The 22,241-nt window shown below is 37.6% G+C and overlaps 1 protein-coding gene across 3 annotated transcripts in view; it reads left to right on the top strand.

Moving 5' to 3' along the window:
- The window catches only part of SLCO5A1 (solute carrier organic anion transporter family member 5A1), a 135,401-nt gene that overhangs the window by 89,512 nt on the left and 23,648 nt on the right, over window positions 1–22,241 (top strand). For all 3 annotated transcript variants that reach the window (XM_077876618.1, XM_077876619.1, XM_077876617.1), the window contains one exon: window positions 19,840–20,038. In XM_077876618.1, the coding sequence (XP_077732744.1) occupies window positions 19,840–20,038 (199 nt within the window). The remainder of the gene's footprint in view (window positions 1–19,839; window positions 20,039–22,241) is intronic.

Below are 22,241 nucleotides of genomic sequence, written 5' to 3' on the forward strand. Positions count from 1 at the left end.
CTACACTTGTGGTGAACATGGCACAATGTATAAACTTGCCAAATCACTAAGTTGTACACTTAAAAATAATATAACATTTTGTGTCAACTATACTTAAGTATAAATTAAAAAATACTAAGTGTAAAGAACAACATAAATATTAATTATTAATGAGAATGACCATGGCTTTCCTTTCTCCTCATCAAATATTCCATCCTCTATAATAGGACAGGAGCATCAGGACTATTATGGAAAGAGATGAGGAAGAGAGGGCACAGAGTATAGTATGAGGAAGAGAGGAGAGGGCACAAAGTATAGTATTATCCCAGTTTTATAGATAGATAAGTGGAGATAGAAGCTCTAAATGAAGGATTCTTAGCCCTATAGGTGGTGACATCCTGGGGCTAGAGATGAACTGTTCTGACTCCCAGCTCATGCCACCATCTCTCATTTCCTCAGAGATGCTTTCTGTCAGCTCATAAAAATCAAATCCAGAGTCAGTGAAGATCTTAGCCCTCAAGCATGGCCAGGATATGGTTATTACCACACAGGCAAGGAAATACTTTACGCTTTTCAACTAAACAATACAATAGGGGCTTAAACATGATTAGAAGTTGAAGTAATGTCCTTTTGTAACCTGGACCACAGAAAATTTGCTTTGCTGTCAGGCTCAACCCTTTGTGGCATCTTTACATTGGCTAGAAGGTAAAACATGGGGTGATTTGGATTAGTTACCAATAGTTAATGTTTTCAAGTCATCTCATTGAACATTTTTATATATCTCTATTTACAATAAAGATGAGTGTAATTTGTGTTGCCATTTTGACTAAACTGAATATTTAGAAACAGTATAGGTTCATACTTTTCTTACCTATGCAAGGAACAATTTGTGTATCATTGTTTTATACTGAGTAGTTCCATATTGTTTTGTGACATCTTCCTTCAACTTGTTGGAAATATATTCTCTATAAATACACCTCTTGTGGAAACGCAATCAAACACAGTTGAATTACCCAGTAATGAAGTAGAGTAGGAAAGCTATATAAATAAATATCCATAGATTTTCCAATAGAACATCTGTATTCATGACACTATAAGGTCTTCTTTGTTCCTATTGCAGCCTTGCTCTCTGAGATAGTTACTCATATTATCAATATGTTGGTAGTTATAGTTAATGGAGATATATATGTAATTTACATGTATATTACATATATATCTCCATGTACAAATTGACAGTTTGGTTATATATATATGTATGTGTGTCTGTGTCAATTTATACTTGAGCCTTGTTTATTTGAACAGAGTTATCAGTCTTGACTTTGCTAAGCAAAACATTCTGCATGTTAATTGAAGATTTTTAGGGAGAATGTTTAAAATGTCTAAGAAAAACAACTTTACAAGTTTTCCCGAGTACCATAGAAGCAACAGGTGCATTTTCAGTGCTGACAACTAGTAGTAGATAAATCTTGTTTGTTTTTAGATCAGATTCGCAAGAATCTTGGAAGAAGGGGTCAGTAGAAGTTTTGTGTTCAGATAAAATATCCGCCCTGTGGAGGATTTTGCTTTATGGTATGTGCTCCCGGCCTGGCCTGTCTTAGGGTCGTGACTTAGGGAGAGTAGATCCATTCTCTGAATTCACAGAGTAGTTTTTTTTATTTTTTATTTTTATTTTTTCATGGAGTAGTTTTTGAGTGCCTACCACTTAGCAGACTACTCTGATGAGCATTATGATGTGTATGATGATGATGAATAAAAGAGGAAACAATATAAACTAATAGAGGAAATAAAATAGAAGAAGTAGTGTGCAATGGTTTTGTATTATAGAGACCTTTGCCTCTCTGGTGGAGAAATTTTTAGAGCAACCAGTAATTAAAAATATGGAAACTAATTTTTTTTTTAAAGAAAGATGGCTGCAGTCCTATAAGTTTTTATGGGAGTATATTTTATGGAGTTCCACCTAATTGTGAGGATACTCCCATATTCTGATTTTTTTAGTTACTTGGTATATGCTGCTATTTTTAAAAAGCATACTGAAGTTTTCCTAAACAATTAGCATCTATCCCATTTTTTTTTTTTTGGTGGGGGGATATCAAAGAGATTATACAATTCTTTTTTGTTATCTTTTTTATTAGTTCATGATCCTGTTCATATGTTTTTAGAAATATCAACCTCTCATCTTACATCATTTTTTGAGGGATGTAAGGTAAAAGTGAATAAAATATTGACTATTAAAAGTACTTCAGAAATGCTTAATTGTATTCAAACACTGGTTATGTACAACATTACATCTTTTTTTTTTTTTTTACAACATTACATCTATTAATGAAAATTGACTTGTAGGTAGAACAATTAGTTTCAATGTTATGTAAAACAAATATGTTTTTACAAATGGTTCAACATAGCTGAAGTCAAGGTTCTGGTCTTGTGCTGTACTTTTTATGTTTGGTTAACCTGGTAGGTAGTTTCCTCTGTGAATATGATTTGTTGTTTCTTATTATATTGCTATGATTAAACTGTAAATGTCAATAATTTGCCAAATGGTATATATTTAACATAGTCTCATATATCGTGCCTGAATTATGGGTCAAGACTGATCACTATCTACCTCAGCTAAATTTGTCCATACACACACACACACACACACACACACACGTGTATATATACATACATCCATTCCCATACATACATACATATACGATACATACATACACACATTTGTATGCACACATACCCACATTTACACACATACACATCACATATGTTAACAAATATCATCCTTTTTGTTTTGAGGGTTTGAGTTTGTTTTAGAAGAGACTGAAACTGGAAAAAAAATGTAGGTAGAAGTTAAGAGACTAGGTTTGAGCTTTAGAAGGAACAATGGATTTGGAATTCAGATAGCAGATTTCTCTTCACACTTGAAAGCACTTTGGCTTGGAAATTAGATTTGTCCTGGCTCTGCTCTGTTAGCCTGGCAATATCATTTGTGTGTCTTACTTTCCTTGATGTTTAATTTTATGGAAAATGAGGATAAATAGTAACTCATCTCATGGGATAAGATTAATTTAAATTCTTTAAGACTTAAAGTACTCCAAAAATTTATCATGATGATTATATTGTCATTTCATTTTCCTGAAGTCTGTTTCCTTGTGTATATGGAGATAATATCTGTTCATAGGGCCATTATATCAATCAATTAGATAATTGATATGAATGTGCTTTGAAAACACTATAAAAGTTTATTTCCTTCATATGATTTTAGGTTGTTTCTGTTAATTTTTGTTAAAGTTGAAGAGAGCTTGCTCCAACATTTAACCTTTAATCACAGTACTTATTTCTTGATGTGTACTTCAGGTTTCAAGACAATAATAGGTAAAATTTTTTTAACAGAATTTTGAGGAATTTTTTTTTTTTTTACTGCCTCAGGTGAGAAATTAGTCTAAAACATTTCCCTTTCTGAAATAAAAAAATACAACTTGGAAGAATTAACCATGAAGCAGGTTTCTTTCTTTTTTTTTTTTTTTTATGAAGCAAGTTTGTAGAAATAAAAATATTTTTTCTTTCACTTTTAGAAAAAAACAAGCATCCATTCTTAGGGAAAACAAGTGGCATAAATGGTCAAAAAATCACGCAAAGAAAATAACAAACCTTTGTAATTTTTTAAAAGATTTTACTCATTTGAGAAAGAGAGCATGAATGGGGGAGAGGGACAGGAGAGAGGGGCAGAGGGAGAGGAAGCAAAGACTTCCTGCTGAGAAGGGAGCCCAATGTGGGGCTCAATCCCAGGACCCAGGGATCAGGATCTGAGCCAAGGCAGACACTTAACCGATTTAGCCACCCAGGCGCCCAAACGTTTGTAATTTAAATGTGTGTTTATGGGAGTGTTAGCTCCCATAAATTTAGAAAAGGCATTGGATTTAGAATCAAACAAGCTTAGGTCTGGCGTTAACAAGCCATTGATCCAAGATAAGTCATGCCTCTCCTCTTCTCTCTCCCTCTCGTTTTTTTGTTATTCCCGAGCTCCTACGTTAAGTTAGTATTACACTCTCCGAGAGTATCAGAGACTCAGAATAACTGAGTTATTAACTCAGTTATTAACTGAAGTTTAAGACAAATGGATTTTTATTTCACTCTCACCAAAAAAAATCTGGACATAGGCAGCTCAGATTGGTATAGTGACTTCAGTCACTGAGACCATTTCCAATTTCTTCTCCATCTGGACTTTTGTCCTCATGGTCCAAGGAGAGATCTATCAACTGTACATTCATAACAGCAGGGTGGTAGGAGAGGAGAAGGAAGGCATGGATGGATATACTACTTTTATTTACCTCACAGTAATCAGAACTTATCACATGGCCACATCCAGTTGCAAGCGTGCCTGGGAAATGTAATCTGTATTCCAGACAGTCTTTTTTTTTTTTTTTTTTTAAATATTTTTTATTTATTTATGATAGTCATAGTCACAGAGAGAGAGAGAGAGAGAGAGAGAGAGAGAGAGGCAGAGACACAGGCAGAGGGAGAAGCAGGCTCCATGCACCGGGAGCCCGACGTGGGATTCGATCCCGGGTCTCCAGGATCGCGCCCTGGGCCAAAGGCAGGCGCCAAACCGCTGCGCCACCCAGAGATCCCTATTCCAGACAGTCTTAAGCCATGCTATTACTTTAGAGTAGGAGCCTTGGGTCAAATGTAGCCTGCTACCTGTTTTTGTTGTTGTTGTAGTTGGTTGGTTTTTGTTTTTCTTTTGTTTTTTTCTCTTTTTTTAAAATTTTTATTTATTGAAGTTCAATTTGCCAACATATAGCATAACACCCAGTGCTCATCTCGCCAAGTGCCCCCCTCAGTGCCAATCACCCAGTCACCCAACCCCCTCCCACTTCCCCTTCCACTACCCCTTGTTCATTTCCCAGAGTTAGGTGTCTCTCATGTTTTGGTTTTTGTTTTGTTTCATTGTGAATAAAACTTTTGAAACATAGCAGTGCTTGTGTTTACAAGTCTTGTTTACACAAGACTGTGAGTACTTTAGCACCACAATAGTAGTTGTAACAGTGACTGTCTGGCCCTTAGAGTGGAAAATATTTAGGATTTAGTTTTACAAACAAATAAACAAACAAATAAAACTTGCACCAATAGATTTTTGATGTTTCTAGAAGAAGGAAGGATAATCATCAGGGAATAAGTAGCAATCTCTGTCATAGCTCCCAATTCTGTGATCCTATGATAATGAACAAATAAGAAATTTGAACAATTAATTTCATATGATGTAGGAATAATTTTGAAAATGTTAGCAAACATATTAGTTGCTAAAACATGTTAGTAAATACTAAAACGCAAAGTTCTTTCTTGCTCTAACAGGTTGAAACTTGAGTTACACCTGTTAAATTGCCTTCTTTTTTATTCTATCCACTCCCCCATCTTACAATGGTTGCTTTCAGTTCTATCCCAGTTGTTTAAGGTTCGGCTACTCCTCTCCAGCTTTGAGTAAAGATCTACTTTATTAGGGCAGTTGCATATCCTTCATTTGGCTGGAAATAAAAATGTGAAAAGATGCAGGGCTATCTTTCATCCTGGGGAAGCCCTAGTGGGGATAGTGAACCAGTGACCATCACTGTGAGAGGAGCCCATAGCTATTGGTTGGGAGGTACATTGCATTGACTGTTGCTACACTGTCATTTTTTTCTTTGGCTGGTTCACATGACATGTGGGCTGAAACTTAAAGTATTTATTGCATTTTCTTATTCTTTTATTAGCTTTTTAAAAAATATTTTAATTTATGTATTTTATAAAGAGAGAGTGAACAGGGGGAGGGGCAGAGGGAGAGGGAGAGGGAGAGAATCTCAAACAGACTCTGTGCTGAGTATGGAGCTTGCTGCAGGGCTCAACCCCATGATCCTGAGATTATGACCTGCCCTGAAACCAAGAGTTAGATGCTTAACTGACTGAGCCATCCAGACGCCCCTCTTTTAGCTTTTTGAGATATATTAATGTCTTCCTAAAAGAAGTTTTATTTGCAAATATGTGATTTTATTATTCAAAACCAAGGTCTGAACAATAAGGGGAAGAGATTGTTGGTGTTTTGCTGAGAGTTTTAAAAATGCATCAGTTGGTGGTGCTTCTTATTGCATCAGGAAGGCACATGAGAATCATGTCATCTGTTTGTTTTCTAGCACTTTCTACCCAGTGCCTCCTTTAAAAAAGTTGATTAAATAATATATTTCTGAAACCTAAGTTCTGATAGATGGTAGGTTTGGTGTTCAGACCATTAGATTTCTAGAGTATGTTTCTATTTGTAAAACTTATTTTGTGGATAATATTTCCTGGTGGAATTATTCATGTCTTTTGAAACAAAACATCTTTAGGTAAAAAATACAGAATATATCATACTGGTTAAGTTTTCCATTTCAACTATCACTGCCTTTCTCAAAGTTCTTAGTTTTCTAGTTTAAACTATCTCGTTCAGTAAACAAGGAAGGTTGATTAATTTTTTAATTTTCTTCTAACTATAAAATGTTGTGACCTTTAATAATCTTGGCTCTCAGTAAACTCACTTTAGTGGATAGATTAAAATAGTGTGTAATTAGGGTGTCATGTATCCCCTGTACATGTTGCATTCCCTCTCTTCCCAGTTTTTGATCAAATGACCTCTTGTCAGTAAGACCTTATGCAGTATACTTCATTTAAAAACACAACTCCTCTCCTAGAACTCTTGATTTTCCTTGCTAGGCTCAACCTTTTTCTTTGTGGTGCTTTCACCTTCTAACATTCAGTAAGATTTGCTTAGTTATTGGTTTACTTTTTATTATCTGTCCTTCCCATAGGATATTATAAACTCAATGTGGGCAGGAATTTTTGTCAGCTTTATGCACTATTTATCTCTAGAGTCTAGTACAGAGCCTCACATACAGTAGATGCTCAATAAGTATTTTCAGTTAAGTTAAATATATTTTAAAAATTATATATTTTATAAGTTTTCTGAAAGTTATATTTAACTTTTTATTTTATACATGTTTTTAAAGATTTTATTTATTTTAGAGAGAGAAAGCATGAGAGGGAGGGACAGAAGGAGAGGAAGAGAGAATCTTAAGCAGACTCCACACTTAGTGCAGAGCTCAAGGTGGGGCTTAATGTCACAAACCTGAGATCATGATCTGAGCCAAAACCAAGAGGCAGATGCTTAACTGTACCACCCAGACACCCCAACAACACATTTTTAAATAACACAAAAATGAACTTTAGCTCTACTACTGTTTAAGTGATTGAAGGTTAAGACAGATGAATTAAAAGGCATCTACAAGAAACCTATAACTAATATCTTACTTATGAAAACTTGATGATTTCCCCCTAGGATCAGGAACAAGACAAAGATGTCTGTTCTTGCCACTTCCATTCACCATTGCACTAGAGATTCTAGGAAGGGCAATTAAGTAAGAGAATGAAATGAAAGGCATTCAGATTGAAAATAAAGATGTAAAACTATCTCTATTCACAAATTATGTGATCCTGTATAGAGCGAATCCTAAGGAACCCACTAAAAAAATATTACAACTAGTAAATGAATTCAGTGAAGTTGGAGGATATGAGATTAATGTGCAAAAATCAGCAGTATTCCTATACATCAGCAATGAACAATTAAAAAATGAAATTAAGGAGGCAGTTCTATTTACACTAGCATGAAAGAATTTAATACTTAGGAATAAATTTAATAAAAGAAGTACAAAACTTATATTCTAAAAAACCATAAAATATTGTTTAAAATTGAAGGAAAACCTAACAAAACAGAAGGACATCTCATGTTCATGAATTGGAGCACTTAATGTTATTAAGGTGGCTGTACTCCATAGATAGATTCAACATAATGCCCATCAAAATTCCAGCGCGGGCGGGGGGGGGGGAGGAGGGTGAGGGGGCGGAATCCCTGGGTAGTTCAGCAGTTTAGCACCTGCCTTCTGCCCAGGGCATGATCCTAGGGTCCTGGGATTGAGTCCCACATCGGACTCCCTGCATAGAGCCTGCTTCTTCCTCTGTCTGTGTCTCTGCCTCTCTCTCTTTCTCTCTCTCTCTCTGCATGTCTCTCATGAATAAATAAAGAGTATCTTTAAAAAAAATTCCAGCTGGAATTTTTACAGAATTCAACAAATTCATTTGGAATGCAAGCACCCAGAATAGCCAAAATAATCTTGATAAAGACAGAAGTTGGAGGACCTAGACTTCTTGATTCCAAAACTTCATAAAAAACAACAATAATCAAAACAGTTTGGTACTGACTGAAGCATAAATAAATATCAATTAAATCGAATTGAGAGTCCAGAAGCAAACCTGTAAATCTATGGTTAACTGATTTTCGACAACAATATGAAGACCATTCAATGAAAAAAGAATAGTCTTTTAAAAAATGGTGCTGGGATAGCTGGTCACGTGCAAAAGAATGAGGTTGGACCCTTACCTCACACCATATAAATTAACTCAAAATGGATCAAGGGCCTTGATGTAAAAGCTAAAATTATAATACTCTTAGAAATAAACATAGGCAGGGGCGCCTGGTGGCTCAGTCAGTTAAGTGTCTGTCTTCAGTTCAGGTCATGATCCCAGGGTCCTGGGATGGAGCCCTGCATTAGGATCCCTGCTCAGCAGGGTGTCCGCTTCTCCCTCTGTCCCTCTACATCCCCACCCCTGGCTCGTGTTTTCTCTCTCTCTTTCACAAATAAATGAACAAAATCTTAAAAAAAAAAAAAAGAAATAAACATAGACATATCTTTGTAACCCTGGATCAGATAATACAACCAAAGGAAAAAATAGGTAAATTGGATTTCATCAAAATTAATAACTTCTGTACATCAAAGGGCACCATCAAGAAAATAAAAAACGACCCACACGATGGGGAAAAATATTTGCAAAAGACATATCTGATATGGGGCTTGTATCTAGAATATATAAAGAATTTATACAACTCAAAAAGAAAAATAAGCTAATTGAAAATGGGCAAAAGATCTGAATGGACATTTCTACAAAGAAGATATATAAATGGCCACATGAAAAGATGCTCAACCTCATTAGTTATCAGTGAAATGCAGATCAAAACCACAATGAGATACTACTTTAAACCCATTCAGAAGACTGTAATCAAATATTATCTGTGATATTAATAATTAAAGATTGGAAGAAATTAGCACTCTCACACACTGCGGGTAGAAATGTCAAATGGTGTACCCACTTCGGAAAACAGTTTGGCACTTCCTCAAACTAGAGTCACCATATGATCCAGAAATTCCATTTCTAGGCATATATCCAGGAGAAATGAAACATATGTCTGCATAAAAACTTGAACATGAATATTCATAGCAACATTATTCATAATAGCCCAAAATAGGAACAACGCAAATGCCCATCGATTAATGAATGGGTAAATCAAATGTGATATATCAGTACAATGGATTATTTGGCCTTAAATAAGAATGAAGTAACCGATACATGCTACAATACGAATGAACCTTGAAAACATTATGCTTGAGGAGCCCGAGTGGCTCAGTTGGTTGAGCATCTGCCTTTGGCTCAAGTCATGATCCCCGAGTCCCTGGATTGAGTCCTGCATTGCCCCCTGCTCTCAGCAAGGAGTCTGCTTCTCCCTCTCCCTCTGCTCCTCCTCCCACTCATGCACTCTCTCTCTCTCTCTCCTCTCTCTTGCTCCCTTGCACTCTTTCTGAAATAAATAAAAATCTTAAAAATACCATTATGCTAAGTGACAGAAGTCAGATAGATGTATTGTATGACTCCATTTTTATGAGATAGCTAGGATAGGCAAATCCATAGAGATGGAAAAGTAGACTCGTGGTTTGTCTAGCGTTGAGGGAGGAAATGGGTGTGATAGCTAATGCATACAGAATTCCTTTTGAGGGTGATGAAAATGTTCTAACAATGAGATTGGTTGTATATCTCTGAGAATATACTGAAAATTATTGAATTGTAGGCTTGAGTAGGTGAATTGCATGGTACGTTATTATACCTCAGTGAAGCTGTTAATAAGAAAAAAAAAGAAAAAGAAAAGAAAAAGAGGAACATTCTGATTAGTGAGTTGACTGTTCTTAGTAAATGGCTGCTCTGGTCCTCCTCATGAAATTGGTAGAATTAAAACGGTTCTGAGGAGCAAATCTCCACTTGGCCCCTGGGGGGCAAGGGTGTTCTAACAAGTATGGTTAGGTGTTTAGAAGTTTGTCTCAAAATTTCAGATAAACAGAGTTTTAAAAATCTGCTTGCTTCTCTCCCAGGGGAGGGATGGCTTTGTCGGGTTTCTGTGGCTCAGCTATTAGTGGGCGTAATGGCGATCAACCATCTCAGTGGGAAAGCTACCAGAGCCGCTGGATTTGGACAACAATGGAAAGGCGAGAAGTCGAGAACTGCTGACAGAAAAAAGATCTTGCCCGCAGGGCCTCCGAAGAGGGTTTGCATTTGGCACCAGCCCACATCTGTAGGCTTTGCCTCTGTGAACGGAAACTAAGTGCAGTAACTCAACACCGAGGTCTTTGCTTGGGGCTTATTTTGATAACTGGAAAAGTTACCAAGACTTCATTATTCTCCTGTGAAATTTCCTTTACAAGAGGCTTTTTCCTCTTTTGCAGTAATTTGGTTCAAGCTTTCGCTGTTTTCACCCAGAGCTGGTGAAAAATGGAAGAAAACATCCAATTTTTGCATTTCATCGTTTTAAGTTGCTTTTGCCCTGTGTGGTTTTGTTGCCTCGATGCAGAAAACACTTAGGTTTCTGAGCCATAAAAGATGAAATATTAATTTGATTCGATTTTTGAATCCCTCTCATGACACAGCTTGGCATTTGCTTTTATGTATTATGGTAGCCGGACCTTTGCAAAAACCTGAAATGAAAAGTGTGGTTGTTTTCTCTGCTGAATGTATCTTTTTATTACCTTTCCTTCAGCCAGTGCTCTGGAGACCTTGAATTCCTGAGATTGAAAATCTCATATTTCCCTCCAGTTACTGTACAGTGTCTCCCTGTGTGCAGAGTTGAAGAAAGTGCTATTCTGGGTGAATGAGCCCCCTTTGCCTTCATAGGAGTTAAATATGAGCTTTATATTGATATCTCCGTGATGAAGTCATGGAGGTGGAGGCTTTTGGATGTGTGTATTCCATTGGAAGCTTTTGTTTTACTAGTAATTTAAGCAAGGCGATGCTAGAAATTTCAGATCGTTCTCTATTGGTTGGATGCAAGTGGTCCCCATCTGAGCCGCACTGTGGTTGTCACCAGGTAGTTGAAGAGGAAGCTGTGGTCAGAGAGGTCTGTTTCTGGCACCTTGTCATCTAACTGAAGCTACAGAGGGGCAAAACTCGAGACAGGCTGTCTGCAGCAGCCTTGATTAAAGCTAGCTACCCTGCCAGCTTATCTGCCTCCAGAGAATTCTGAAAAGAATCTCTTATAAATTCTTCCATCCGGCCCATAGGATTCTCTTCAGGAACTGGTGGCTGTTCAGTTCAATACATATAGGCTGCTTTTCCTAATCCAGACAAACAGGGCATGGTTCTATGCTTTGCTACTCCTACTTTATAATTTTGCTAGATGTTATGCTATGAAATATTGTGAATTTAATGAAAAACAGTCTGTTCTCTGTCTTAAAACAGCCACTGAATTATAATATATATATATATATATATACACACACACACACACACACACATATATATATAGTATATTGTAATGATACACCTAATCATAGGTATTGTGAAAGTATTTCTGATATTTTTCACAAGGGTGATATTGAGATATGAAAGAGAAAGACATATATTGTGCTTTTGTGACACTTTGTGGATTTATGTATAGTTTGTGAAAATGTATACTTATGTTTACAGGGCATTTAAAATTTGCTAGCCTCAGGGTTAGCATTAAAAAAATTCTTTTCTTATATTCCACTTTTGCTCTTTTTTCCTTGATATTTATTTCCTATAGAAAATGTTTGCAAGGAAAGGTAGAGGCTTAAAAGGGTAAAATAATTTACTCTAGGTGATAGGGAAAACACTTATTTTCTTTTATAAGATTAGAAGCATAGTCTTTGGAAAAGTTAAATGAATTTGAGTTTTGTTTCTCTGTTCTATCACTCATTAGATATTTCCTCCTCTGTGATGTGGAAAGAAGCTATATACCTTCTAATCTAAGATACCATTAATTGTAAGATGCACCATGATTTTGAGTTATTATGAAAGGAAAATGATGGGTTCCCTGGGTGGCTCAGCGGTTGAGCATCTGTCTTTTGGTTTGTTGTGATCCTGGGGTCCTGGGATTGAGTCCCACATTGGGCTCCCCGCAGAGAACCTGCTTCTCCCTCTGCCTATGTCTTTCCTCTCTCTCTCTCTCTCTCTCTCTCTGTGGCTCTCATGAATAAATAAATAAAATATTTTTAAAAAACAGAAAGGAAAATGCTTTTAATTAGATTATGATATAGACTAAGTACTTTTGATTGTAAGACACTTTCTGTTTCAAAGCAACTCAAAATTTATACAATTCTGAGAATGGGATGGGATACTATATGTCACAGTATGTACTGTATAGTCTACACCTGTGTGTATGTAAAAGAGAGGGAGAGAGGGAGAAAGAAAGAAAGAATGAATGAATGAATGAACCAGACTTCCCTCTTTTCTGGATGTTCATTCTGCTTTCTGCCCACCCTCCCACCTCGTGCCTAGTGGCCTTTCCCCAAGGTAGCAGCAGAACCTCAAAGTCATAATAGCTTACAATCATATTTCTTCCTGATACATGGTCTTATCTTTGCAAGCCATTTATTTTTCAACTTAACTAAAGAAAACTTTGGATATGAAATACATAAAAAGGATCAGTGAATTTAAAGAAAAGAGCATGAGGACATCTAAGATTCCGAGTTAGTTCACTACGTTCTGTGCCACTGTTATTTCATGATAGAAATGAGTTCTCAGAGGGCTGTTGACTTTATATGCCTTGTCACCTTTAGTGACTTGGCAGTTAAACTTTTGCTAATTAATGTTCAATTCAGAATTTTGATAAGTGAAATTTTGCAGGCATCATTTAGTGCCTCCCAGTTTTAAACTGATGTTAGCAGCTTATTTTGATCCGAAGTTAGATTTTAGATTCCCTCTTTGTGAAATATGATATAGCCTAGTTCAGGAATAATTGAAAACTGAAATTAATAAGTCACCTGAAGTTTTTACATAATAGATTCTAAATAACAAAGTGTGTTCTTTCATCCATATATTTCCAGGTCCTGGTAAGTGCAAGAAAGGTATAAATATAATGTAAGATGTACTTCCTGCCATGCACAAAAACTTTACAGTCTAGAAGGAAAGAAGAAGGTAAACACAACAGACAGTGCCAGGCCTCATGACAGGGGTGAGCTCTGGATATCATGAAAGCAAATTATTGTTCTTAGCAATAGCAGTAGCTGCACAGTTGAAGTTCCCTGAGCTTAGAACATTCTTGATGATGAGTGGGTCACTTCATCTCATTTTCCTCTTTTTCAGTTCAAGATTTTTTTTGTGTCCCAAATTATGCATTGAGCGTAGGTGTATTTTATGTGTCTATTTTCAATACAGATCATTTCTACATATTGACAAAAAGTAGAGAGGAAAAATGTCATCAGTAGCTTTAATATTTGATAATTCAGTGAATATTATTTTTCATAAAGACCTTTTGGCTTCATGAAGCTATATATTATAAGGACAAGCAGTATTGCAACTCAGAGTAAAAACTTCAAAATTGAATATTATGGAATAGTGTTTGATATAAGAGAAAGAAATGAAGTAGGACGATTAACATATCAATTTGCTTGGATTAATAAGTAGATAAAAGATTTCTAACTGGAAAACAATAGGATGTTCACAGACCTTTTATGAAGTAAAGCAGGATCCTCTGCCTTGCCAACAGTTAATCAATGCAGCCATGAGTTCTTTAGATTCAGATACATACACACAGTAACTAAGTAGCTAACAGAGGTTTATGTGTTTAAGAGCACATAGTAGCTAAATATCAAACAAAGGTTTCTATAAAAAGAACACATAAAGGTTTAGTTGGACCCTTAGGAGTAGTTTAAATTCAATCTAATAAAATAGCATGTAGAAATTTTGCCTTATTATAATTCCAATATATTTGTTTGTGCAAATGTTAAACTCCTCAGTATTAGGCCAATAACAATGATGTTCATACTTCTGATGGTGATGACCACCAACATTTATTAATTGTGTCCTACAGGGTCAGACACTGTTCTAAGCACTTTATTTTTATTTTTTAAAAGTTTTTACTTATTTAAGTAATCTCTACACCCATCGTGGGGCTTGAACTCACAAGCTAAGGGGTTAGCTCCTCTGACTGAGCCAGGCAGGTGCCCCTATTTTAAGTACTTTATATGTCTTTTTTTTTTTAAGATTTTATTTATTCATGAGAGGCACACAGAGAGAGGCAGAGACACAGGCAGAGGGAGAAGCAGGCTCCTCTCAAGGAGCCTGATGTGGGACTCGATCTCGGGTCTCTGGGATCAGGCCCTGGAGCCAAAGGCAGACGCTCAACCACTGAGCCACTCAGGCGTCCGTAGCACTTTATATGTCTTAACTCATTTAAACCTAACAACTAATGAGGAAGAAATTATTCTTTATTTTCAAAAAGATTTTATTTATTTATTCATGAGAGACACAGAAAGAAAGAGACAGAGATGTAGGCAGAGGGAGAAGCAGGCTCCATGCAGGGAGCCCGATGTGAGACTCGATCCCGAAACTCCAGGATCACTCCCTGAGTCGAAGGCAGATGCTCAACCACTGAGCCACCCAGGTGTCCAAGGAAGATACTATTCTTACCCACATTTTACAGATAAGGAAGTCTGAGGCCTGAGAATATTCAGAAATTTGTCCAAGGACACATTGCTTGTAGGTAGCAGAGCTGAGATTTGAACTCAGGAACTCCATCCATGTGGCCTGTACTCTTAACTGCATTAATCTCTTAGGCATGTGCATTTGTTTTTGCTTCTGTCCTCTCCCACCTGTACCTTAGGCTGGGTCCCTGGCCTCAGTCCAGGTATTTCTAGGTATTTCCTCCTCCCCCTTCCCTCGTACACAAATCCTTGATGCTTTTCCCCCCATCCACTGTGGTGCCCTGTTGGTCCCATCGGTGTCTTGGCCACTGGAGGATGCGAGGAACAGACACTCAGGGACTGCAGAACCATCCTGCAAGGGCTGAGAAAGGGGCTGGATAGGGAGCAGAGGCAGTAAGAAGGTTGCTGTCTGTTGTGGAAGAGGTTAGCACCAGACAGTGAGGTGAATTGGAACCCAGACATGGGGATTGGCAGACGAGCTTCTGCTGGGAGAGCCCATCTTTTTTTTTTTTTTTTCTTGAAGATTTTATTTATTTATTCATGAGACACATACAGAGAGAGGCAGAGACGTTGCCAGAAGGAGAAGCAGGCTCCCTCCGGGGAGCCCTATATGGGACTTGATCCCAGGACTCTGGGATCACGACCTGAGCCGAAGGCAGACACTCAACCACTGAGCCATTCAGGCATCCCAGGAGAGCCCATCTTTTATAGAAAGGCTTCCCTTGCTATCTGAAAGTCATGTTCCAGTGAAATCTTTCAGAAGCTGAAATGGCATAAAGCAGAGAAGCAATTACAATGAATTTATATGGGAAAAAAAAATGTTGAGCATTCCCAGGCTCAAAAAACAACCTCTCTCAGACTTTTCTGATACCTTTGGAACATCTTCTTAATGATGCTCAAGCTAAATCAAGATAAAGCACAGTTCAAAGCTGTGGGGCCTGATGCTGAGATGGTGAGTATAGCTGCCAGGGAAGGAGCTTGGCAGGGCCATTCTCACTACCCCTTTAAACCCTTGCTGCGAAACAAATGCTGAATGCCATTTTCACTGGTCTCCTTTGTGGGGTTTTTTTTTTTTTCTTTGTCATAAAAGTGAAAATCCTCTTTGGGTTTCTTTCAGTTAGCAAACACAGGTACTTAGGTCTTCCATAAATGTGAAGTGGTGTGATGTGAGCTTCAAAAAGCGGGGATGCCTGTATTTCGCTCTTCTCACAAGGAAGTGGGGAAGTTGGGGAGGATTAGAGAACAGTGTGGTGGTAGGTGGGAAACCAACTTCTAGCTCCTCCATTGTCTGTACTGTCTGGTTTCCCCAGAACTGAGGGCTTCCATAAGGGGCAGTGAGAAGGCTCAACTGTTGTCTCCCACTCCCCTCCCCAGCACCAAATCTCCCCTATTCATCCCATATGCCTCATATTCTAACAATGGAACCTTTGGGTTTCTTAATTAAGTTGGAGATCTGAGTGATATACAGATTAGCATGATGAGTGGTCAGAATTTCTGTTTGGATAGTACAGTGGGATTTAGATGGCAGGGGATATCAGGAAAAAAATGTAAAAGGCCTTCATTCTGCTACAACCTCATATTGACTGATGACAGATTTACCGTTGAATACTAATTAGGATGCATAGTCAAATAAATTATATTGCTTTTAAATTGGGACTTGAGCTAGGAGCATGGAGATTTGTTTTGTTTTACCCTGGGGTGCTAGAACAGTATAAATTGTTCAACTGGAATAAGAACTTCATGGATATATCCTTTTCACTTTAAAGGCAAAGCTTTGCCTATTTATTTGTATAGATAGCACGTGTACTTTCCATTAATGATGATGATACTTTATTAACCAGCTCATTTAAGCTCAGAGCTCTGGTCAATTTACCTAAAAGATTCCAGGGACCTGTTAGTTCTACTCATTTTTTTTTTTAATCTTTATTTATTTATTTTTTAAATCTACGATAGTCACAGAGAGAGAGAGAGAGAGAGAGGCAGAGACACAGGCAGAGGGAGAAGCAGGCTCCATGCACTGGGAGCCCAACGTGGGATTCGATCCCGGGTCTCCAGGATCGCGCCCTGGGCCAAAGGCAGGCGCCAAACCGCTGTGCCACCCAGGGATCCCTAGTTCTATTCTTAGAACCATCTGTGCTGATATGGACAGAGTGCTGGGCTGGGAATCAGAGACCTCAGTTTCCCTTCAGACTCTCTTCCCCTTGTGTGCACTATTGGGCCAGTCACTTCTCTGAGCTGTCAATTTCCTCGTCTATAAAAAGGCCATTATTGATTTTATAAAATCAGGACTGTGGTAAGGATTACAAAATGAACACAGGTTGCCAGGCAAAGCTCAGATTTTAGATTAATCTAATCTCCGCTCCTTTGCGTGGGTTGCTGAACACACTGGAGCAAGCCATTCAACCGTGTGCACTGGTGCAGCTGCAGACTTCTGAAATCTAATATCATCTGGACCCACTGGACTCCCCATTTGCAAAGCCTTTTACATATTCTTGTTGAGCGCTCAGTTTGCTTTCCTACAATGATTATTCTAATCCTTGGCTATATTTAAAGTTCTCCATATCCCTTTCCTCCAAGAGTTAGTTGGTAATTTTTAAAAAAATTTTTATTTATTTATTTATTTATTTATTTATTTATTTATTTATTTATTTATTTATGAGAGACACAGAGAGAGGCAGAGACATAGGCAGAGGGAGAAGGAGGCTCCTCGCAGAGAGTCCAATGCGGGACTTGAACACAGGACCCTGGGATCACGCCCTGAACCGAAGGCAGATGCTCAACTGCTGAACCCCAAGAGTTAGTTTTGTTCAGTTTTTTTTTTATTTTTTTTATTTATGATAGTCACAGAGAGAGAGGCAGAGACATAGGCAGAGGGAGAAGCAGGCTCCATGCACCGGGAGCCCGACGTGGGATTTGATCCCGGGTCTCCAGGATCGCGCCCTGGGCCAAAGGCAGGCGCCAAACCGCTGCGCCACCCAGGGATCCCAGTTTTGTTCAGTTTTCAGGGGAAAAAAAAACAACCCAGAAATAAAAACCAAAGCTGTATAACAAAAGAATCCATACAATATTATCAATTCTTGAAGGAAAAAAAGCATAGAAAAGAGACTGGAGTGAAATATGCCAGAATATTAGGCATATGTTTTGTTTTGTTTCTTCATCCTTCTCTGTGCTTTTCAAGTGTTCTATTACAACGTATATTACATAATGTTTGCAAAATAATGGAAAAAACCAGGAAACAGAAAAAACTACAATTTGAGAAGCTACCACCCACCTGTTGATTTATCCCCCACCCTTTTCTCCCCTGTCTTGTTCCCAGCCTGAATGGAGGGGTCTTTCTCTCTCTCTCTCCCCATCCAGTGCTAACTTAATCATCTGTGCTATTAATTCTATATTCTCTTGACTTCTCAGGGATCTTGCATTGGCTTTAGATAACCTTTTCCCCCCACATTCAAACTTCCATTCTTTTTTCGTCTATTTTTGTTCACATATAAATATGCTTAGTCCCCTCCTGTCTTAGCAAACAAACTCCCCAAGCTCCAATTCTACCTTGACTCCACTCTTACTCTAGACCCATACCTGTTTTTCCTTTTATAGCCTAAAGTCTAGAAAGAGTCTGAATTCTAATCTCTAAATCCTCATCTCAACCCATTGTAGTCTGTCTTCTTCCTTTGTAACATCCTTAACATTGCTCTTGCCACGATCTCTAGTGACATAATTGTCCTGTCTCAGTCTTCACCTTTTGTCTTCATACTTTGTTCCGTACAAATACTGCCACTTCTGTGATGCCCTCCTTGATTTCTCCCATGGAAGGCTCCAATGCTTTTTTCCCTGTATTCTCCCTGTCTTTGTATAATTGTTTTCTTGTACTCAAATTTGTATATTTCTATTTTAGATTATAAGGTTGTTGGGGCAGGCAGTATAACTTTTTTTTAGTTTTTTAAAAAGCTGTGAAATATAATGCACAGAAAAATACATTGATCAAAATTTAGAGCTACTGAATAACCATAAAGTGAACGTTTGTGTAACTATTACCCCAGTCATGGAACAATGTATTTTCAGGACTCCAGGGGCCCCTGTGTCCTTTCCTGACACCACCTGTTCCCCCTACTGTCTTGGGTTTATGACACTCAGTTTTCTTCATAGTTGCACTGCCTGGATATGCATTCCTAAACAAATCGTTTAGTTTTACCTGCACTTGAACTTTTTACAAATGCCATCGTGTCACATGATCCGTTCTGTTTTGCTTCTTTCATTGAACATTGTATTTGTGTGATCCATCGTTATAGTTGTATGTTATTATATTTCTTCATTTTTATTGCTGTACAATGGCATTTCATATATGAACTTCCAACATGCAATGTATTTAGTCATGGACATTTGGTTTATTTCTAGTTTTTGGCCATTATTCAAATACCCTGTACACTTCTTTGGGCCCCCATGTGCCTGAATTTCTTTGTGGTATAGATACAATAGTAGAATTACCTGTCATAGGATGCGTATGTCTTTGACTCTACCAGATAATGCCAAACTGTTTCTCAAAGTAGGTGTCTCAATTTGCATCGCACCAGCTGTGTAGAAAGTGCCCATTGCTCTATGTATATCTCTGCCAACACGTGGTAGTATTGGACTTAAAATTTTTTTATCAACACAAATGGTGTAGAGTAGTATTTTACTATGGTTTTAATTTGTATTACCCTGTTAGCAGCGAGGGTGAGCACCTTCATGTATTTATTGGCCAGCTGGATTTCCTCTTTAGCGAAAGACCCATTCAAGTTTTGTTCACTTTTTTAGTGGGTTGCTTGTCTTTATTTTCTTGCTTTGTAAAAGTGATTTTACATTTTGGATATGAGTCCTTTGTTGGTTGTATGTGTTGAAGATAAATTATACTATAAAATCATACACATTGAAGATTTATTGATTACAGTATTTTTTATTCTTTACCTTGATTGCTAGTAGGTAAGTAGAAACAGAGTAATCAGAAAACAAATTATAGTGTATGTTGCTTCAATTAATCCTGTCCTTCCCTTCTTCTCCCTAGGTGTCATTATTGTTCCCAGTGCTGGTGTTGGTATCGTCTTGGGAGGCTACATTATAAAGAAATTGAAACTTGGTGCAAGAGAATCTGCCAAACTAGCCATGATCTGCAGTGGTGTGTCTTTACTGTGTTTTTCAACCCTATTCATTGTTGGATGTGAAAGTATTAACCTAGGAGGAATAAACATCCCTTATACAACAGGGTAAGTATCTTGAAAGAGCCATTTCATGTCATTCTAATCATGAATGATGTGCAGGGCCCTATAGTGTTGGTACCCCAGGGTCGGTTCCCCTCTCCAGGTGGGTCTCTGTGCTTTCATCTCCTCAGGTGGATCACGCGCTTGTGGAGGGTAGGGGCCATGATCTCTCCTTTGTCCATGCCCCTTTCGACCCTCACAGAGTGCCTTCCATAGTATTTTGGTTACAGTGGATGAGGAGGACATGCTTGTGGGGTTAATGAAAATTGTTCTTTTTTTTTTTAATGCCACATGTTGAGTAGACAATACATTCACATAGTCTAAAAACATAAAATTCAATGAAAATACAATGCATAATGAAAAGTCTTGCTCTTACCCAAGTTCAACACCCCATTTCTCCAATCAAAGACAAACCAGGTATAACCGCTTTGATTCATTTCTTGTGCATCCTGCCAAGGCTTCTTTATGTAAGAAACTATGAATATTTGTTTAAAATGTTCTATATCCAAAAAGGTAGCATTTTATACATACTTCTCCTGGCTTAAAAAGAATGTAACAATATAGCTTGGAGATCTTTCTGTGCCAATAATAATAATACAAAGCATAGCTAACCTTTATATCGATGCTCTTCTCATACTGTACATATATTAACTCATTAATCCTCATGACAACCCTATCAGGTAGGTTCTATTATCATCTTGATTTTACAGATGGCAAAACTGAGGTACAGAACACACATACTGGTGGTATGCTGCTAATATGTAACACGTGGCTAAGAAAGAAGTTCCAATCTGTAGAATTTGCCGATTTCAGAGGTGTAAATATCTCACCATGGCTGATATCAAGCTAACAATGTGAAGATACTGAACACCAATCTGGGAGATGCCCAGTCATGTACGATTGTATAATGTTTCTCTCCTACAGATATTTAGACCTAAATAGCCTAGTCGAGACATAGATAAGTATAGTAAGATAACTAGGAGGTAATGGATTGAATATTTATTTATTTGTAATATTTATTTAATTATAAGTGTATGTAAGTTAATTTTTAATAATGGCTGTGCCAAGCAAATAGTTAACAAAATCCTTGAAAATAGAGGATTTTGTGACCTAGGGTGGCTGCGCTGCGTGTTACATAGAACTTAATCGGTACTTAACCACAAACAATTCAGAGTTCATGCCTTTAAGCACTCCTTTTAACTACCATGTAACATTCCATTTAATTCTATTTTGTAATTTAACCAGTCTCCATTTGAAAGGCAATTTCCAGTTTTTAGTCATTAAAAATAATGCTACAATAAATAACCTCATGCGTATATCACTTCTCCTGTGTGCCAGGTATTTGTAGGATAAATTCCCAGGAATGAGATTGCAATGAATATTGCCAAATTTCCTCCCCAGGTGTTATATTAATTTGCTCCCTCACCAGCAATGGATTTGCGGATCGATTTCCTACAGCCTTTCAAGAGAAGGTGGAATGTTCCCCTTGGAGAGTTATGAAGACTGTAACTTTCATTTCCTGAGTACGTTCAGTTTGTTAGGATCTACTCATTGGACCTTCAGTGCCTAGATTTTGGTGCTTGTTGCCAACAAACACTGTTTCCTTTTGATTTTTAGTGAAGTTTTATCTTATAAAATGTTCCACTTGAAATTTGAATACGAAAAGCTTTAATTTCACTTACCCAACCTAGAACATCAGAAAGAAAAAAAGAGGAGCTGTTAGTCAAAGATTATGTAGATGACAGAGTATGGTCACTTGTATCAGGAATTTTTTTTTTTTCATCAGGAATTGTGTCTGGATGGTGCATGGCTGCTTTTAGTGCCTATTAGAATGGCATAGGAAGTAAGATCTTGAAAAACTTAAGGGCAATATAGAATAAGGGCCCAGATTCCTGAGTTAAATCTGAATTCACATCTTCACTAAAAGCCTCAGTATCCTCATCTGTAAAAGAGGGTGATGATAATAGTGTCTTAATCCCATGGACCTACTGAAATAGAATACCGTAGACTGAGGCTTAGAAACAGCAGAAGTTTGTTATTCACTGTTCTGGAGTTTGGGATTGGGGTACCTGCAGATTTGGTGTCTTGTGAGGCTCCACTTCCTGCCTCATAAATGGCCATCTTTTCCCTTGTCTCCCCATGATGGAAGAGGTGAGGCATCTCTCTAGAGTCCTTATAAGGGCACCAATCGCATTCATGAGGGCTCCAC

This window comes from Canis aureus, chromosome 28, assembly GCF_053574225.1.
Source record: "Canis aureus isolate CA01 chromosome 28, VMU_Caureus_v.1.0, whole genome shotgun sequence".
NCBI lineage: Eukaryota > Metazoa > Chordata > Mammalia > Carnivora > Canidae > Canis > Canis aureus.